This window comes from Rhea pennata, chromosome 17, assembly GCF_028389875.1.
Source record: "Rhea pennata isolate bPtePen1 chromosome 17, bPtePen1.pri, whole genome shotgun sequence".
Taxonomy (NCBI): Eukaryota; Metazoa; Chordata; class Aves; order Rheiformes; family Rheidae; genus Rhea; species Rhea pennata.
In genome coordinates this window covers 14,706,336-14,725,155 of record NC_084679.1, presented here as the reverse complement: position 1 = coordinate 14,725,155, position 18,820 = coordinate 14,706,336, and the positions used below count along the sequence as shown (strand labels likewise).

Genomic DNA, 18,820 nt, shown 5'->3' with positions numbered 1-18,820 from the left:
CTCTGTTGTGTCTGTGCAGGCTTCACTTGAAAAAAGGGGTGCTCTGTTTTCTGGGGCAGGTGGAGCTGTTGCCCCATCGTGTTGTCTAATTTCACTGACCAGTCTTTCCGCCAAGCAGAAAGTCATTCCTACTTGGTCTGGTGCAGTAGCAAAATCTTCTGGTCCTGAATTTCGTGCTGAGCTGATGCTGTCTTCTCCCTTTTCATTCTGTGTCATCAGCCATCTGTCCCATGGACAGAATGCTTGGGGTGCTATCACATTTCAGTGGCTTTCTGAAGGCTTAAGGGGAAAGAAAAAGCATGCTTAGGGAAGAAGGAGGAGGCTGGGAGGTAAGTAATAGGTGACAGTAGCAAGTAATAGTTGTCTGATGCACAGGGAGGGATCTGCACGCGGAGTGGCTGAGCTGCAGCAGGCTCGTTCAGAGCAGTGGTGGGGCGGTCACTGGCTCAGTCTGCTGGGGGGACTAACCACGTTTCCAGCCACCCCTCACTGGAAGTGGAAGTATGTTGTAAAAGGTGCGGCCGTGTCCTGAGTGTCTTGAGCAGAGAAAGCGGGGGGGGGGAAGCCTGGGAGGTGAAGGAGAAAATGGACTGCTTTCCCCTGGAAGATGGCCTTGGGAGGTCTTCTCCACTTTCCCCTTTCCTGGTCGCCTGCACCCAGGTGCGCCTGCACCCAACCAAGTAAGGCTGACCACACGTTCACCGGGCGTTGCGCAGGGTTGTGTCCCTCTAGCGCTGAGGCCCTCCAAGGGTGAGGGTGAGGGTACCGTGATTTCGTGATCTCTGCGTTAGCACAACTGGCAAGCGCAGAGCAGCCACCCCAGCGATGCAGCTGCCTTCTGCCCCCAAGGACTGGCTGCATGGGCAAGGGCAGAGCGGAGCGTGTGCTACGCCTTGAGTAAGCCTCTGCACCCCTGTCTCCTGTCCCCTCCTGGCCTGGTGAGGAGGCCTGGGTGAAGATGCGTTAGATGGAAAAATCAGCTGGGCTAGACCCAAAGGGTAGCAGCCTCTGGCTCAGCATCCGGCCTGCTGGGAATAAGCTCAGGACCCCAAGGCTTCCCCCTGCCCCCCCTTTTTTAACAGCTATTTCCCTGTACCCTTCTCCTGAGGATCAGGGACAGCTGGAGCCTGGAAATTATTTGATTCCTTTCCTGTTTATACTTGGCTTAAAAAAAAATAAAACATATTGACTTGCTACCTGCTGCCAAATCATGCTGTACCCTCGGAGCTGCGTGTGCTTTTTACAAGTGCTGTGCTGCCTGCGGTGGTTTTTCTCTTCCCCTGCGAGCGTGGGCGGCTGCCGACGCGCCCCGAGCGCAGGGACCGAGGCGAGCAGGGAGTGGAGGAGCGGCGGCAGGGCAGAGCTCCGCAGCGACGGCGGGGCCGCGGCGGCACCTTGCTGCCTGCCGCCTTGCCGGGCCTCCCCCCGGGGAGGGCAGGGAGCCTGCGCCGGTCCCCTTGGCCCCGTCCCTCTCCGGCCCTGCGCGGTTCCCCGGCGAGCGGGGGCGAAGCCGCAGGACTAACGGAGGCGCTGAGGTTCCTGCCGTGAGCAGGGCTCGGGGAGCCGGGGGAAGAGCGGGCGGCGGGGCCGCTCCTGCCCCGCTGCGGCCTGCTCCCGGCGGACGCGAGGGGTCGAGCCCGCGGCTCCCGGGCGCTCCCTAGCCGAGGCGCCACAGCCGAGGGCTGTTAACTCTGGAACCTAGCGCCGGCGCCGCAGCGGGGAAGCTCAGGGACCCGGGGGAGCCGCAGCGCCGCCGCCGCCGCCTCCCTCCTGGCCGCGCCCGCCCTTATAAGCGCGGCGGCGGAGCGCGGAGCGGCGGCGGCCCCGCTCGGCGCGGCTCGGCCCGGCTCGGCGCGGGATGGGCTCCGCGCACTCGCTGCCCGCCGAGGTGCGGGCGCTGGCCGACAAGACGGGCTGTGAGTACCGGCGGGGACACGGGGCGGGCGCCGAGCGGGGCCGGCCCGCACCAGCACCCCCCCCCCCCCTCCCCCCAGCCCGGCCCGGCTTGGTTCGGCTCGGCCCGGCTCGGCCGCTGGGGGCCCCGCGGAGACCCGGCGCGGCTCAGCGCACCAGCGGGTCCGGACCAGGCGGCGGCCCCGGAGAGGGGCAGCGGCGCCCGGCCGGTACCGCCGAGGCGCGACGGCAGCATATGCCGGGCCCGGGGCTGCCGCTGTCCCCGCGCCGCCCTGCCGGCCCCTGCGCCTTCCTCCTCCTCCTCCTCCTCGCGGCCCAGGGCTCGGCGCTCCTGGGCTGCCCCCCCCCCCCCCCCCCCCCCCCCCCAAACACACACCACCACCACCACCACACCCCGGCGCTTGCGATGGCCCCACGGGGCCCCGCCTGGCCGAGCCGACAAGTTTTGCAATGTACCTACAAGCTTTCCTAAGGTTTGGGTGTTTTTTTTTTTTTATTAGTAGTATTATTTTTATTTATTTATTCTCTGGTTCAGCTAAAATACGCCCCCCCCCCCCCCCCCCCCCCCCCCCCCCCACACACACACACACACACACACACACACACACACACACACACACACACACACACACACACACACACACACACACACACACACACCCCCTCCCCCCACCCCCCCTCCCCCCATTTCTATTTAACGAAGCAGCCTGGAAGCTCTTTGGGAGCCAAGTGACAGAAGAGGGTGGGGAGACACCCTTAGGGTACAGCTGCCATGTTGGGGGGGGGGGTGGGGCAACTGGAATTTAATTTGAAATTTAAAAATAAATGTTTGCATTGCGCACGCTGCAGGAGCCCAGCTCTGCAGGGCAGCACCCGGCCAGGGGAAACGGCCTTTCCTGGCCCAGCGGCGCCCCAGGGCTCCTTCGTGGGGATCCCAAAACAGCTTCTGAGCGCCCTTGAGCAGCTCCTGCTGCAAAGCCTTTCCCCACTGCTGCAGGTGCAACTAGTTTTCTGGGACAAGCCCCCCCCCCCAAAAAAAGAAAAAAAGTAATAAAAAATAATAATTAAAAAAAAAAGGCCGGAGTGTCCTGGGAGACTCAGTTGCATCCCATAGAGAATAGAGACAAGTCGCTGAGGAGGGCCACCCCCCCCCCCCCCCCCGGCACCGTGGAGCAAGGAGCTGGGAAAGGGGAGAGGGAAGAGAGAGAAAGAAAGAAAGAAAAGAAAAAAAAAAAAAACAAACTGCTGCAATAGCGGTGGTGTTGGCTGGCCCGTGCCGCGCAGCGGGTTCTGCAGCCGGGGTCCGGCGCGGGCGCGCGGCCCAGCGGCTTCTCCCTTTCCCCTCGCCAGTCACGTCCGAGCAGATCGAGCACCTGCACCGGCGGTTCAGGCAGCTCAGCCGCGACCAGCTGACGATCCGGTAAGGCGAGGGCGATGCGGGCGCCCCCGGAGCCACCTTCACCCGCCGCTTCCCCGTCGGAGTGGACGGGCCTGGGGTTGGCTCGGCGGGGGGGGGGCAGGGGGGTGTCGCTGGGCGCCCGTCAGCCGCCCGCTGCCTCTGCTTCCTTTGCAGCAAGGAGAACTTCGACAGCATCCCTGACCTGGAGTTCAACCCCATTCGGGCGAAAATTGTGCACGCCTTTTTCGACAAGCGGTAAGGACCGCGCCGCCATCGCCACCGTCCCTTCCAGCCCTGGGGAATATTAATAATAATTAATAATAAAAAAAATTATGAGCCCTGTTCGGCGCGGCGGTGGAAGGCGCCGGGGCGCTTCGCGGTGCTCTCTGCAGCTCCGGCCGCCCCCAGGCCGAGGGGACGGGCCGCGGCCGGCACGTCACCGGTGCCCGTCCCGGCAGGAACCTGCGGCAGGACTCGGAGGGGCTGGTGGACGAGATCAACTTCGAGGACTTCCTGACCGTCATGTCCTATTTCCGACCCATCGGGAGCGGCGTGGCCGAGGAGCAGCTGCATCGCCTGCGCCAGGACAAGCTCCGATGTGAGGCCGGCCGGGGCGCGGGCCCCGCCGCGAAGCCCCTGCCGCCGCCGGCCCGGGCCTCACGCCGCCGCTCTCCTCCCCTAGTTCTCTTCCACATGTACGACGCGGACCGCGACGGGAAGATCACGCTGCAGGAGTACCGAAACGTAATGCCGCGCCGTGCCGCGTTGCGCCGTGCCGCGCCGTGCCGTGCCATGACGGCCCCCCGCTGCCCCGCAGGTGGTGGAGGAGCTGCTCTCCGGCAACCCGCACCTGGAGAAGGAGGCGGCGAGGTCCATCGCCGACGGGGCCATGATGGAGGCGGCCAGCATCTGCGTGGGACAGATGGTGGGCGCCCTTTCGGCGGGCTCGCGCGGCACGCGGGCGCTGCACGCGCGTATGAATATATAGGGTGTGGGGCTGGCGGGCGTCACCCAGGCCTTAGGGCTCCTCGGGGCAGTGACTCCCCGCGCTGACGCTGGCTCGCTGCACGCAGGGCCCGGACCAGGTGTACGAGGGCATCACCTTCGACGACTTCCTTAAGGTTGGTGGCGGCGGGCGCCGGCGGGCGGCCGCCTCCCGCCCCGCTGCCCCCGCCTCTGCCCGCCTCCGCCTTGCAGATGTGGCAGGGCATCGACATCGAGACCAAGATGCATGTGCGCTTCCTCAACCTGGAGCCCATCGCCCACTGCTACTGAGCCCGGAGGAGGAGGAGGAGGAGGAGGAGGAGGAGGAAGGCGCCTCGGCGGCAGCTCGGCGCCGCGCGTTGTGCAGCCGCCTGCGACGCTGCCTTCTGCTCGCGAGAGGCGTAAGCGGCTCCCCGCCACTTTTAGCTGTAATAAAAGGCATTTCTCTTTTTACTTTTCGCTGAGAGCTATTCCAGCCCCGGCTGCCCGCCGGGAAAAGCCGAGCCCAGGGGCTGCAGGCGCCGTCGTCCCCCCCACCCTGGTCCCGGCCCGGCTGGGACGCGGGTTCCCAGTGGCTCCTGCAGCTAACGGCTCGCTGCCGGCATCGCTACCTGCAGGGCCCCGGGCGCTGCTGGCGCCAAGGCAGCCTGAGCCGGGGCGGGGGGGTGGTGGTGGTGCTATTTTTAGAAAAACTGGGAAGATGTTTGTTTTATTGTAGCAAAAAAAAGAATAGCCTTCCCAGGCCTGGCAACATGCAAGCTTGAAGGGAAAAATATCTTTCCCTCCCCCCGCCGAAAGCAGCCTGCAGCGCCCCAGGCGAGCGGCGCGCACCCATCGCCCCGGCGCCTCCCCTGGGAAACCGCCCCGGGCGCAGGCGGGAGCCTTGCACGGCGGAGCGGCCCCCCGCCGGCCCCGCACCCTCGGGCTGCCCAGCAGCCGCTTCGGCAGGCCTTGAGCCCTTCCCGGCTTGCAGCGCCCCGGTTGCACCCGTCAGCGTGGCGGGGCCGGACCCTTCCTCCTCCTCCTCCTCCTCCTCCTCCTCCCTCCCGTGCCTCGGGGGCTCCCCGCAGCCCGCGTTTCCCAACCGCGTCCTTCTCTAGCGCTCGCTGCCCTCGTCCTCGCAGCGACGGCAGCGGGTCTGCAGCCAGCAAGGGCTGTGCGCGCCCTGCAACACAAGGCAGAAGAGGGGAGTCCGGCTAAACAGCAGCAAGGAGAGCGGCGTTCTTACCCCTTCACTGTCCCGGCTGCTTTTCGAGGGTGCGAGGGGAGCGGGGCCCGGAGCGGCATGGGCACGGGCACGGGCACGGGGCAGCCCGGGCCAGCGGCCGACGCGGGAGCTGCTCCCGGCTCCTGCCTCCCGCCGCCGGGCCTGGGCCCCCCAGCAGAGCGGTTGCACGGGCTTTGCATCCTGCTTCTGCCTCTCCAGGGGAAAGGAGGATTAAAAACAAAACAAACAAGAGAGACAGAGGGAGGGAGAAAGAAAAGAGGAGGAGGAGGATTATACCAACCAGACGAAAGGGAGAGCGGAGCGGGCCGGATGGGGGACGATAAGCGAGACGCTAGCCCCGAACGGCGGGACGGTGATAAGCCCACGGAGCCGCGGCCCCAGGCTCTCCCCAAGGACTACGTCAAACCCAGCTCTGCAGAGACGTTGCCTCCAGGTGGGAAAGTGTGAGCCTCCCCCGCCAAAGCAGCGAGCCAGGGCAGGGTCAAAACAGCGAAACCCGGTGCGATGGAGCAGCCGCGAGGCCGCGAAGCACAGAAAAACCTGGCAAAGCCCAGGGAAATTTGGCAACGGTACCGGTCTCACCCCAGCAAAATCCTGCACCGCAAGCAGCAAAGTGAGTTTTGAGCAGCTTTTCCTTTCCTGGCAGAGCAGCATCTGCGTCACCTCCGTATCAGAGGCCCTGTGCCACCAGCAGAAGGGGCGACAGCGACTGGCAGATTAGAAGGTCTGGCCTTCAGCACTGAACCCGAGCCACAGGTATCTTCCAGGGAGCCACATCCTGCACAGAGGCAGAAAGTCCACGGTCCTGGCCAGAACACTGCAAAAAAGCAGGACTCACTCTAGAACAGGAATTTCCCCCTAGTTTCTACTGCTTAGGCTGTCACTCCATCCAGACAGCACTGGAGCTGCCTAGGTCCTACCTTCGCCCTTTGCTTCAAGGCTGTTTTGCCACCCATCACTGTCCCACCAGCGAGAGCCAGAGCTCTGCAGCCTGGAAGAGGCTGGAGGCCGCCAGCCGGTGCCAGCCGCCCGCTCTGATCTTCCGTTCTCCGTGCACAACATAGGGAACGCCTTTCAAGCCCAACGCTCCTTCTCACCCGGACAACGCACCCTCCTTCTCGCTAAGGATCACTGCTAGCAAGAACAAAAACAAACTGAAGTTCTTGAGGTTCCTCAGCCCAAGTTATTACTTCTTCCTCTACTGTGATTTTTGTAGCTGCCTGCAAATACCCAGCCTAGCTTACGACATGGCACACAGCACCGGCTTGGGGCCCATGCGCCTTCAGCCTGACCTCTGCCTGGTCAGTGACACCGGTCCAACACATCCCAACTGCAGCTCCTGAAGCCGGGCAACCCTTTCTTTGGAAACCATGAACTCTGCCATCCGGCTGATGCTAATACCCTTCCAGAAGGCCTCCCAACACATAGCAAAGAGGCCAACCTCCGCCTTGTTCAACGATATTCTCTGCCTCTGGGATACAACAGGAGTCAGTTGATGAGGGAGTCCACCTCTGTGACGACCTACTGAGTACCTGTAGCAGCAGGATGCCCCAGATAGGAAATTCAAAGGTGGTACCTATCTCTGATGAGATGGTGACTCCATTCAAGAACTTTTGAAGTTATTTGGAGCCAGGCTCCATTTGTGTCAATGAGAAGATGCAGAGAGTCACTGCTGCATTTGGCACACACCAGCATCCATTTCAGTACAACAGAAATGACACCTAGTGAAGCAGGACAAGACAAAATCGCTTTTCAGAAACAAAAATTAAATTCCCATCATGGATACTCTCCAACAACCTAAGTGTCCTCATTTGCATTTTGAATCCACGCTAAATATATCCACAACTTTCTACTGTGCTATAACCTTCCCACGTGAATTCCAGCGATAGGAGACACGGACTAATGGGCTCATCCTCCAGCCGCCCAGCGAGCGGGAACCGCAGGCAGGCAGCGATCCAACAGAGCAGTCGCTGCAAGGACAGACAAGTCCCTTCTCCACTGAAGCTAACAGAAATTCCCCCACTAACCACACGGGTTGATGCTTGGCCCCCAGCGAATCGACGACTAGTAGGTCTTCTCTGCTTCAGGTAGCAAATCCTCCTCAGCAGATACCTCTGCATATGCACATGCTGCAAAGCATCGGCTTTCCAGCAGCTCGGTGCCACTGCAGCCTGTTAGGGAACAGTAAAAGCAGACACATCTTCGCCACAAGCAGCGGAGAAAGAGAAGGGACATGTAGAGGTGAACTTCAGGACACCGGCGCAAGGCAGCCGGATCTGCACTCGCAGCAGGAAGGTGACGAAAGAACAAAGCAGCTCTGAGACAACCGGCCAAGCGGCAACAAGCCAAGGGTCCGCTAAGCGGGGCAGGGCGGCAGGTCACCGAGCACCGATGGGGAGATAACAGCAAAGGAGGAAGCTGTGCTCAGCCACATCAAAAGACTCAGGGCTAGACCAACCCCCAAACTTACCCGTGATAAAGAGACTATTCTTTATTTGACAGGTTTCATCTAAGCTCCTGAAGCATGTCACGTATCCATGACACCTCTCGCTCCACCAGGAACGAGGGAAGGGAGCTGGCTTCCCAGAATGGCAGAGGGGAGGAAAAAAAAAGACCAAAGACTTCTCAAAAAAATAAAATTTATTGGTCAGATTGGATGACTTTCCCCTCTGCATTTCTTACATCAGCCCATTAGGAAGAAAAAGTAACCGTTTAAAACCAAACACGTGCACAAAATTTGGTGCAGGGGTCATGGGAAACCACCACAAGCCAAATACAATAAAAGAATCGTGAACTGCTTCCCTTTCCAGGCAGAAGCAAGCCGAGACGGGGTCCCCAGGGACTGCCTCCGCGCACTGGCCCCAGTGACTCCCGCCTGACGCAGTCCAGCCGGTTCCTCTCTCAGCCGCTGGTTTTCGGCCCAGCTCCCCGAACACCGACTCCTACGGCTTTAACCGAGCGTGCTTTTAAACCGATTTCATCAAGCCACTGAAAAGCTGTTACAACTTATTTCAGCTTGGTTTATACTGCTTTGGATTGCACCAGTAAATTTACAAGTGCAAATCACAACCACCATGAAAACAGTTTTAAAACAGTAAAACACACCCCTATGGGACGTCAGCGCTTCTTCAGCCAAACTGGTCCTACCTATGTCAGTGCAACTTCCACGGTCAAGACGCAGCTTTAGTCCTCAGTGTCCCCACAAGAAGCACACTGCACCCTTCAGCCTGAACGCTTCTCCAGGCGCTAGTGCAATCGCCAGGCGGAGGGACCCCTCTGCTTCATTAAACCAACACGATCAGTTCCCAGCACTGAAGTCAGAATGGTCCCAGAAACCCAAGTTAAAGCCATCTCATGAAGCCTTCAGATTCAGTGAAAGGCTCTGATAAAGGGTCCGACCCAACGCAGAAGGTATCTCACAACTAGCCAGGGACGTAACGGCCTTTTGCTTCAGTGCACAATCCACCCTAAAAGACTTGAGGATGAAAAGCCACAAATACGCACATACATATACCATTAGAGAACATTTAATCTAGAATTTTAGAGATTTTTTTAAAAAATAATTTATTAAAAACTTTTTGAAGCATGGCCTGCTGAGTTCCCCAGCATCCAGCCCGGACAAGGCCAGCCTTTGCCCCCCCCTCCCTCCACCTCCCCTCTCATGAGCAGGGAAGCCTTTTGGGCAGTTTTGCCCATTTCTAGCCACGCTCAGATACACTTAAAGAAAAATCAGCAGCTTATTTTAAGGAAAGAAATTTCAAACATGTGACACACCAAGATACTTCTTCCAAGTCCCCGCAGGGTTTTTTTGTTCGTTTTCCTCCCCTGAGGGCAGGCAGACGTCCGAAGGGCACGAACTCCTCGACGTGCTCCCAGCCTCCCCGATCGCAGCCGTTTGCCACTCGGGGCTCTTGCTGCCTGACCCAAGCACGTCCTCTGCCAAGATGGGATCGGCAGCACTTTTCCCACAGGCAGCGGGAACGACCGGTTTTGCTTACACGGAGGTACGCTGTTCCCCTTCGTTCTGCAGCCCCCCCACTCCGCAACAGGGGACCTTTGAATGTTTGCACAGCTACATATTTCAGTTTTATTTAGTCTTTTGGGGACAGCCATACTCCCTCTCTGTTCTTGTTCACGCCCCAAGTTTTCAGCAAAAGCGCAGCCCAGGAAATGCGCCTGCAGCCAGCGCGATCTCTCTGGCGCCTGTCCCTCGCGAATCTCCTTTCCCCCCTCCGGCCACGTGCTTGGCAGAGAGCTGGACCACAGAGGCCAACTAGGAGTGAGTTACCTAAATGTTATCGTAGGGAACCGCAAGGCCGATGTTGTAGTTATAACCGGTCACTTCATCGTAGGAAGAGCGGCAAATAGGAAGGACGCTTTCTACAGCCAACTGCTCCGCTGAGAACTCGTAGGCGTAGATGATTCCTCGATGCCTGGGCAAAACACAAATCGATATTATTTTCCCCTCAATTATTTATTTCAACAGGAGAAACCAACAAAGTCAGTAAAATAACTGTGAATGATTCACTTTAGCAATGTGGAGACATTACTGTCACCCACCAAAACATTTCTGATCTATTCAGGAATGGCGAAGATGAGCATATTGTAGCTTGATAGTTCAATTAGAAGCACTAACAGTCATCTGAGATGCAAATAGCAAAGTCTGGAGTATAAATACCAGCAGTTTTCCTTTAGGAAGAGCTATCATTACTAATGTTTAAAGCAAGGAAAGAACTGTATTCCTTGTCTTGCTTCAGTGGCATTTATACTCATCTGCTGTGAAAGAAATGCATTCCCCTGCGCTCAGAAGTAAATAGAGAGCCAACTCATCAGTGGTTTTGCAAGGCTTACCTTTATATTGTTTCTACATGCTATATCTCTCTGTTACTACTCTGGAGCATGACTCAGGTGTTTCGTGTGCCATTTTTAAATATATATTAAGTTGACCTTTGCAATGCCCAAAACCTTACCCTTCAGGGCTGGCTTACTCACTTGCGGTGCGCGGTTAAGTCATCGTCCATGATGCTGGCGCCTCGGGGGGTTTTCTCATCAGGGATATTTGCAGTGATGAGGCTATGAGAATTAAACCATAAATAGCGAACTGGATGTCTGGAAAAAAAAAAAAAATCACAGCACTGGGTAAAAGATGCCACTTGCAACAGGCTCTGAAAAAAAATAAGTGTAATAAAGGAATTATGCTGCATTAGACAATAATTCATTTAATTCAGCACTCTGTCTATGGCTAGAGTCTCAGAAATTTTACCTTTGGCTCCTCTCCTCATATCTGAAATAGATAAACACAGTTTTTATCACCATCTAGTGGACTATTACCAGAACGCATGTGGAAGCCAGAGAATATTTCAGACACTTGGCAGCCTCGCGAGGCTGATGAAAAACCCCAGAACCCTGGTCTTTACTGTCAAGTAGAAGTCTCTTATCTTCTCAGACTAAAAAGGTGCATCTCCATGATCCTAACATGTCTCCTACCACCTCCCTTGCTTCTGCTCTTCCTTTCCATACATGACACTGGATTACAGGCACGGATAACAACTCTCACACAGTTTTTCTCTCTAAGAAAGCCTTTTCGACTACTCACTGGAGTGATCCTTTCATTCCTGCCCAGCTTAAACAAATATTTTAAATATTTGATCTAATAGCCTCACTTTTAGTACTTCTTCCTCTACCCCGAAAGCTCAGCAGATCTGTAGTGCTCACCCTCCTTGGCACGCTTTTTAGTGTTACTCCAGGAGCTAATCAATGCAATTAATCCTTAATCCATCAGCTGCATCATGATACACTTTACAATTCACAGGGCCATAAGCAAAGGAGCTATCTGCTATTAATCAGTGACAACTCCAGTTTTAACTCCTGAGGCTGTAAATACCTCATCTACCTCCTCTTTGGCAAACATTTCTAAAATGGACAGATAAATCCTGATTTTTTTTTCTTTTATTAAAAATAAGGTATCACTCAGGCTTACTAAGGGCTAAATCCTCGAGATCTTCATTCAGACAAGGATAACTCCTTGGAAATTTCTCCTTGGTCAGGAAATCATAATTTGGCTGTAGCAACTTAGTCTTCTGTCAGTTTTAGGCTCCTCAGCTCTGCTTGTGCTTTCAGTATGAACCGTTATTGCGGTGTCAGCATCCCTGAGTTTAAACACCCATCTGGCTTCGCTCGCTGCTGCTGCTGTTCCTCCTGTGTGCTGCATCCAATAAATACCCTTGCAGTAAGACCCTGAAAGCAACCAAAATTACCTGGCGTGCATTTCCCAGAGTTTGGTGCCCATCCGCTGATCCCACACACAGACCAAGCCCTCCTCTCCGCCGCTCACGACCTTCCAGTCATCCATCTGCACTGCAGACACTCCCAAGTGGTGGCTGTAGAGGGAGCACAGGGATTCGCTTTGGCGGAGATCGTACACCCTGACCCTAAACGAAAGAGAGTTAAGAACAGGGGTGAAAGGAGCTGCGGCCGTGCAGCCTGCGGAGCCGGAGAGCGCGAGTACTCCCTGGGTTAGGGAAACATGCCTGGGACAGCTCTGCTGCTCTCCTGGGATAGCAGAAGTCCCATATTCCCACCCAGCAGTTTAATCTGATGGCTGAACACAGATGCTTAATACTCTCTTTTCCCACTTGAGACACTCAGTGTATTTCCACCGAGACAAAAGAGCCAGTGATCCACCCAGTCTTCTCCAGGGAAAAAAAACAACACAGACACAGCAACAATTTGAAATACCGCACACTGTTTGAAACACTGAAACACCGCAGAGGCGAGGAGCTCATTTCAGCGTTGCCTGCTCGCCCAGATCCTTGCCTAACCCCGACTCGCGCAGTCGCGGCTCCCGACGCTTCGGCGTGCCGTCGGCATTTTCACTCCGACACCTGCCATCGGTTCTGCGATCTCTTGACGGACACTTCACCCATCATGTAGGATCTTGCTGTCTCTTTGCAAGTCCCAGGTGATAGGAATACCAAGTGAAACGTCCAGAAAACTCCTCTGTCCCTGCCACGCAAGCTGCTACAGAGAGTCAGAGAGAACTACGCACTGGCACGCTGATAAAACATCCTTCCCCTCAGTACGTGAGCCCTGCCCATTACGGCCTAGGGATAATATTATTACGAAGATCAAAGGAAGGACTAAATGCGCGGCAATTCTAAAGAACCACCAAGGGAACCATAGGTTTATACATAATCAGCATATACATAATAACATATACATAATCAGTTAATCAGCAACACCGAAACAGAGTTATCCACAAGCACCCAGCACCGCTTCTGAAAAGATTTCAGTAATGGAACCGGTGACTTCAGGCTCCTTTTAGACACATCTGATTTTCAGAAATCATTGACCACCCAGAATATACAGAAAGAGAAAATTAGCACAAAAGATTTCTTCCCTTTTCTACCAGACATTCCTTTCTCTGTATAACTAATACAACCATGGAGAAGGAGAGCAAAGTTTCTACCAGACTGCAGTTTTAACTTCTATTTTATCTATAAATTTATAAAAGTTCTGATCTCTCTGGTAATCGCAAGAAGTATCATTCCAAGAAGAGTAACTGAGTTATGGGTTTTCTTTTTCCTTATTTATAGCAACAGACAGCAGAAACTCGTGGGTCTGTGAAGGAAAAGAGGTTACCTGACACCAAATCAGTTACTTCACTTAAGTACAGAACTCTTAATAGATTTATAGTCGTAGATCTCTATGAGAAAGCTAATGTAAAGTTTTAAATCCAGTGCATAACATAAAGGAGGATGGGTTTTGATCCTTGTACGTCAAGATTAAGAGATAAAGCAAAGTACATGAGAGAATAAAAAAAATATATATAGTGAGTGAAAGCAGTAGTAAAGAGGAAATACTGATCTCAGAGTTGAAAAGAAGCCAGAGAGAGCCGCCCCCGGCTGATGGCTATTAAAAAAAAAAGAAAAAGAAAGAAAGAAAGAAAGAAAGAAACCATTAGGTACACATTAACCCCCAAAACGCCCAAAGCATACTTGTTCCAACGCATTAACTGTATTTCATTCAATACCCTGCTATGATCCTAATAGCACTGCAAAGTCTTTCCGCTTCCTTTCTCGAATAAAGATTGCATCACACAATTTTACAATAAGACATTTCAGCAACTGAAATAAAAGGCAGCAGAACAGTCCAAAACTCCAGCAGAGCAACATCCATCTGACATGCTGAAAAACATGCTGGAACAGAGAGCGGAGCGCGCTTTGCGTGGCTCCCCGGTAACCCTTCAGAAAACCTCGTCAGGACTGTTGCTGATGGGGAAAAGAACCTCTTGCTTCCTCCAACTCCAGCTGGGAGAAGCTCTGGCTACGCATTAGAGCTGCGCTTTGGGTAGGGATGGGGTATTTGGACGGGTTCGCGCTCTCCCTGTCTTGCCGCGTGTGCTCTGTATGACAATCAAAGCTTCTTCTGCTTGGGAAGCACAGCTGGAAGCGAAGATCTGCTTGTGTCCTGCTTATCTCATTAGCAAGGGCCCAGGTTTCAGGCAGGTGTCCATTCTGGCACACCCTTGGAAAAATCAGAGCACACTTGAGTTGTTCAGATGTGCTTTTTAAAAAAGAAAAAAAAAAGAAAAGAAAAAAGGAGCATTTTGCAAATCAAATGCGATGCTCTAATGCAGACCTGGCATGGCCCAGCCTCAACAGCTGGGCTCAGTGGGAGCACATCAGCTTCATCCCAGTTCAAGGGAACCCTAAGGAAGATTTCCTTGTGACCAGACTTCGACTCTCGTGTTAGACTGCTCTAGAAGCTTAGAGGAAGGCAGAAGACACTTTTTCCATCCACGCTTTCCAGCAATGGTATACACTGAACTTGCCTCGTATCATGCAGTGCATCAGCATATGTTCCCTGTTTTGGCTCTCTTACAAGTGTGAAGCACAGGTAAGTAATGAAATATATTGCCAATGTTTCAGGAGTATTTTTGGTTTGAAACCACAGATTTTACAAATCTTAACAAAACCACTTCACTTCAAATGGGGCAGTTTGTTTCGCTTTTCAAAAACATGGCATTGAATAAAAGCATAGCACCTATCGGCAAGGTTTTGAAAATGCTTCATTTAATTCCAACAATATGTTTTCCCACTGGCCATAAGCAGCTTGAATTCACATGGCAAAGGTCCCCATTTAGAGTATTTGCTCCACACCAGAGCTACTGCGGTTCAAGTCACTCCTCCCCTGGGGATGCCCAGCACCTATCAACACCCTTAGTGCAGCAGCACCTGAGGAACCGACCTCTGAGCTACACCTGGTCTTGTCTCCCAGATCCCACGCTTATCTGCTCAACTACTGATTCCCACCTTCCTGTGATTTCAGTGAGACAGCCCCTGAACTCAGTCAATTCTTGAGCTGAAAATCTGACGGGAAAGGGCATAGACATTTATTCTAGTATGAAAGGAGTAAATTTCATCTCACTTAAGGGATATCAACTTAATGTTCTCTTCCATCATTAGGCAAGGGAGTTTTACTGGGGTGTTTCAGAAAATCTGTTTTCTGTGATTATGGGAAAAAAAACCTCTCAAAGATTCAGTTGCGTGTATTCATGCAATTGATATTTGCATGATATTTCCTTTTAGCTTCTTTGCTGAGGAAAGCGTGAGGTTTGCTTGCAGCGCCTACTCTCCGAGAAGGGAAAAAAAAAAAAAAAAAAAAAAAAGCTGTTTGACAAAATAATCATTTTTGCAAGCTGCTGCACTGGCGGGACAGAGGTCTGGGATTTGGCAAAGGAAGGTATCCGCCTTACAAGCTGATACCCACCACCATACCAGACCACCACCTGCAGCCCGATGCCCAGTGCAGGGAGGAGGATGGAAGGAACAGGGAGCCATTAGAGGCTGGCTCCTCGCCATTCCACATCTCCTTTGGTGCACTGGATCAGACGCTGCAAATAACTAGCCAAAAAGAGAAAACCTAAAAATTGGACTCAAAGGGTCTTTTTAAGCACTTTAATCCTTCTGCACTGACTGTTCCCAGCGCGTCCATTCCTGGCACCAGATATCGTGCAGGGAAAATCCTACTCCCCAAGCCAAGGAGTTAAAGAGAAAGCTGCTAATCAGCTAAATAGAAGCTGGAATCTGTTCATATGAAAGTCTCTCTTTTTTTTGTCACCTGAGGGACATCACAGTGTTCCGAAATACACTCTTGACATCATTTGGCAGACGGACCCATCTCATCCTACATGATTCATCCCTTAGGTTATTTTTTTAATATCAGAAAGTGAGCTTTTAAATGCCAAACTAATTTTGCGGGTGGTGGTGGGGAAGTGGAAGACATTCCAAGTGGTCTCGCTGGGCCGTACACCAACTGCGTCCACCAAATGGCTTAAAAGGAAAGTCTTCCCATGGAGCTCTCTGAAACAAAGCAAACTGGCAGCCACATCCAACTATTACCTAATATTTTGTTCCTGAAGTTCACGCAGGCTGCGTTTGAAACATTAGAGGAGAAACAAATTCTAGCAGGTCCAGATGTAGGACAGCAGGACAGGAAGTAAGCTAATTTGAGATGGGTTACTGCTCTTGATAGTACCCACCTTCTGTCCTTATTGCCTGTAACGAGCATGTTTGGAGGACTGTCCTGGAGATTGACACACGTAAAGTCACCCAATGAGTTGCCCAGCTTCTTTAGACACTGGCTTGTTTCCAGATTGTAAAGAAGAATCTGGCAGAAAGAGAACAAACACCAGGAAAATTTAGCATGGGCGCAAGAGTTAGATGTACGAAGCAGAGCCGAGTTATTATCATGACCGAGACGGCTTGCAGGCCTTGTTTCTCAGTATTCTACTATGGAACCAAGATATCCCTACTGAGATAGCAATATCATAGGCTCAGAAATATGAAAATACAATGGCACAGGGGAATCCTGCAAGAACAAGGGCTGCAAAGCTCTCGGCAACCAGTATCAGACAGGCACAGGTCTCGGGCAGCCAAAGCAAGCCATACAGATTTTATTGAGATCAATTCTTCAGGGTTTACAGGGAAAAGCAAATCGCTTTATTAACTGTAACATTTGAAATAACAGTAAAAGTAAACAGAATCAACATTTGGAAAGTTCAGACACGTGGGCTGTGCAAGGAGGATTCAATAAAACACAGCAAAAAAGATGAGAGCAGAACTGAACCCCGACTCAGCGCTGCCAGGCGCCGCGCAAAGGTTCTGCGACAACACGCTAAGAGGCGCATCACACCTGAAATCACCGTTCTTTTTAGGGAAAGGAATAAAAACACCGATTTCAAGCAACACTGAAGATCTTTACACTAAATGCTAGAAGAAAGATGCAAGTTATTTCCCTCCTGCTCACCCTCCTCTCCTTTGAGTGGCAATGCCGTCCGGCCTTTTGCTTTCTAGCTGTGCAATTTTAATAAGCATCAGAAAGGCTGAATTAGGAGAGCAGGAGCAGATGGTTTTTGTGATGGGTGCCTCTAGGCAACAAAAGTTTAAACCTTTAATCCCTTAAAAATCCCTAGAAATACTGCAAGAAAGTGCAGAGACTCTGCAGGTTTCCTCCACCTGCCATTTCTCCCAGCTAAAAGGCAACATGGTTTTATTCAGGCATTTCATCAACTATCTAACCACAGTTAGTACATTCATACCCACTTTCCTCAGTTGCTTGTAATATTTATAACTCTCCTAACGGGTTCCCTTTCCGGGTCTTGCCTTTTTGACGTTATCTGTGCTGCCTTGCATTATACTGCTGTTCAAGTTCCGTGCCTCAAAGAGCAATTTTTAGAGTGTGATTTTTCATTCCTAAGATCAAAGTAGTTTCTCCTAAGCTCTGTAAAGCAAGAGAGACTCTACCTTTGTACACTTAGGACATAAAATAGCTAAAAACTAATTAAATAAATAAATAAATAAATAAGATCTGAACTTCTATATCTATAAAGAAGTAACTACAAATGGATTCAAAATTTTAGCTGTAAAGACTAATACGCAGCCTTTTCTGAAATAAAGCATGGCTTCCAACAGCTCTCTAACAGAAACTGGAGATGATGATATTTTAGCAAAGGTACTTCTCAGAGCCTTTAGCGCACAGGAAACTAAGGCCTGGGCCTCACAACCAAATCTTTCTCTTGAAAGTTTTGAGTAAAAGATAAAGTCACTAAACTCTGCTGAACTCAGCTCGTGAATGATAAAATGGTTGGGTCAACAGCAACGGATGCCAACTCCCAATTTGAGATTTTCGACCAGCCCTTCCCAGCACAGCATTAAAACTCTGGAGAGGAGAGAGGGCCTAACGCTGTGTCGGGAGAGTCCTCTGGGGCTAATATTTTATAAGGAGCATCCATAAACTATTAATTTATCTAATGATCAAAGCTCTCATCTATCCTATAAACATAGGATATGTATTCAAAAACTCAGTCATGACCATGAAAGACTATCATGAAAGATTGCTTCTACATAGCACTTAAAGATTCCCCCTTTTAAATCTGAGCAAATACTACATATTTGCTTGTTTGCAACCTTAGACCTGGAGCAATTCTTACAAGTAGGTAGCACCAGCTCAAAAATGATTCGTTTCTCCTTTGCATCTGTAAGAAAGAGAACCTGTAAAAAATACAGATTCAGGTCCATAAAACTCAAAGAAAATTTTTTTTCCTTCTTATCACTCTCTTACCCCCTCCACTTCCTTCTCTTTTAACATCAGTCTCCACACTAAGGTTTTTCTTCTAGTTTTTTATGGTGCTGCTGTGTATTTCTAGCCAATCATTTGGGAGGAAGGTGCTGTTTGCACTTTTTAGTATTCAGGTTTTACCTACCTTTGAATTCAGCTTCTATCTTGAGCAATTTTATGGTCTGAAAATGAATTTCAAAACCTCATTCTGACAAACTGATAAGCGAAGAAACAAAAGAAACTCCGACAGAACGCATTTTTAGGTTTGAATAATAATTTCTTGAAGACAGTTTTTAAAAGCATGCTCATGACAACTTTGAAGCTGCTAGAGTGCTTCTGATGAGCTCTTCTGTAATATCCCATGGCAACAAGGATTTTCTTTATAAAGGCCAAGGAGAAAGCATGAAAATACCTGGTCAGGAGGGACTTGAAATAAGGGCCTGTATGTTAAAGGGCAGATAAAGCATAAGATCTTTAGGAGGTTTATAATCCTATAATGCACCCTGCAAAGGGATTACCCTTTTAAAGACATTTATAATCCTATAATGGACACCCAAGACCAGTGACCTAATAGGTGCAGAACCGAAGGCAAGTGAACCCAAAGCGCTTGGGTGTGAAATAAAGTACCCTGGGATAACACACTAACGAGCATCCCTTCCCCCAGTGGAAATCCG

General features: G+C 51.9%; 2 protein-coding genes across 3 annotated transcripts in view; one reads left to right on the top strand and one right to left on the bottom strand.

The window, feature by feature from the left end:
- The first annotated feature begins 1,827 nt into the window (after positions 1–1,827).
- TESC (tescalcin) lies at positions 1,828–4,761 on the top strand. 2 transcript variants are annotated; one of them, XM_062589847.1, is made up of 8 exons: positions 1,828–1,916; positions 3,265–3,334; positions 3,488–3,568; positions 3,772–3,911; positions 3,996–4,057; positions 4,131–4,238; positions 4,387–4,434; positions 4,511–4,750. In XM_062589847.1, the coding sequence occupies exons 1-8, from the start codon at positions 1,859–1,861 to the stop codon at positions 4,586–4,588; spliced, it is 645 nt and encodes a 214-aa protein (XP_062445831.1). In that variant the 5' UTR covers positions 1,828–1,858; the 3' UTR covers positions 4,589–4,750. The 2 variants fall into 2 exon arrangements, with proteins under 2 accessions (XP_062445831.1, XP_062445830.1); XM_062589846.1 differs by having other exon boundaries at positions 4,387–4,761.
- A 4,290-nt stretch (positions 4,762–9,051) lies between these two features.
- FBXW8 (F-box and WD repeat domain containing 8) overlaps positions 9,052–18,820 on the bottom strand; it is a 50,900-nt gene continuing 41,131 nt past the window's right edge. The window contains exons 8-11 of the mRNA XM_062589845.1: positions 16,069–16,196; positions 11,783–11,956; positions 10,518–10,634; positions 9,052–9,958 (exon numbers count right to left, since the gene is read on the bottom strand). Of these exons, the coding sequence (XP_062445829.1) occupies positions 9,814–9,958; positions 10,518–10,634; positions 11,783–11,956; positions 16,069–16,196 (564 nt within the window). The 3' untranslated portion in view covers positions 9,052–9,813. The remainder of the gene's footprint in view (positions 9,959–10,517; positions 10,635–11,782; positions 11,957–16,068; positions 16,197–18,820) is intronic.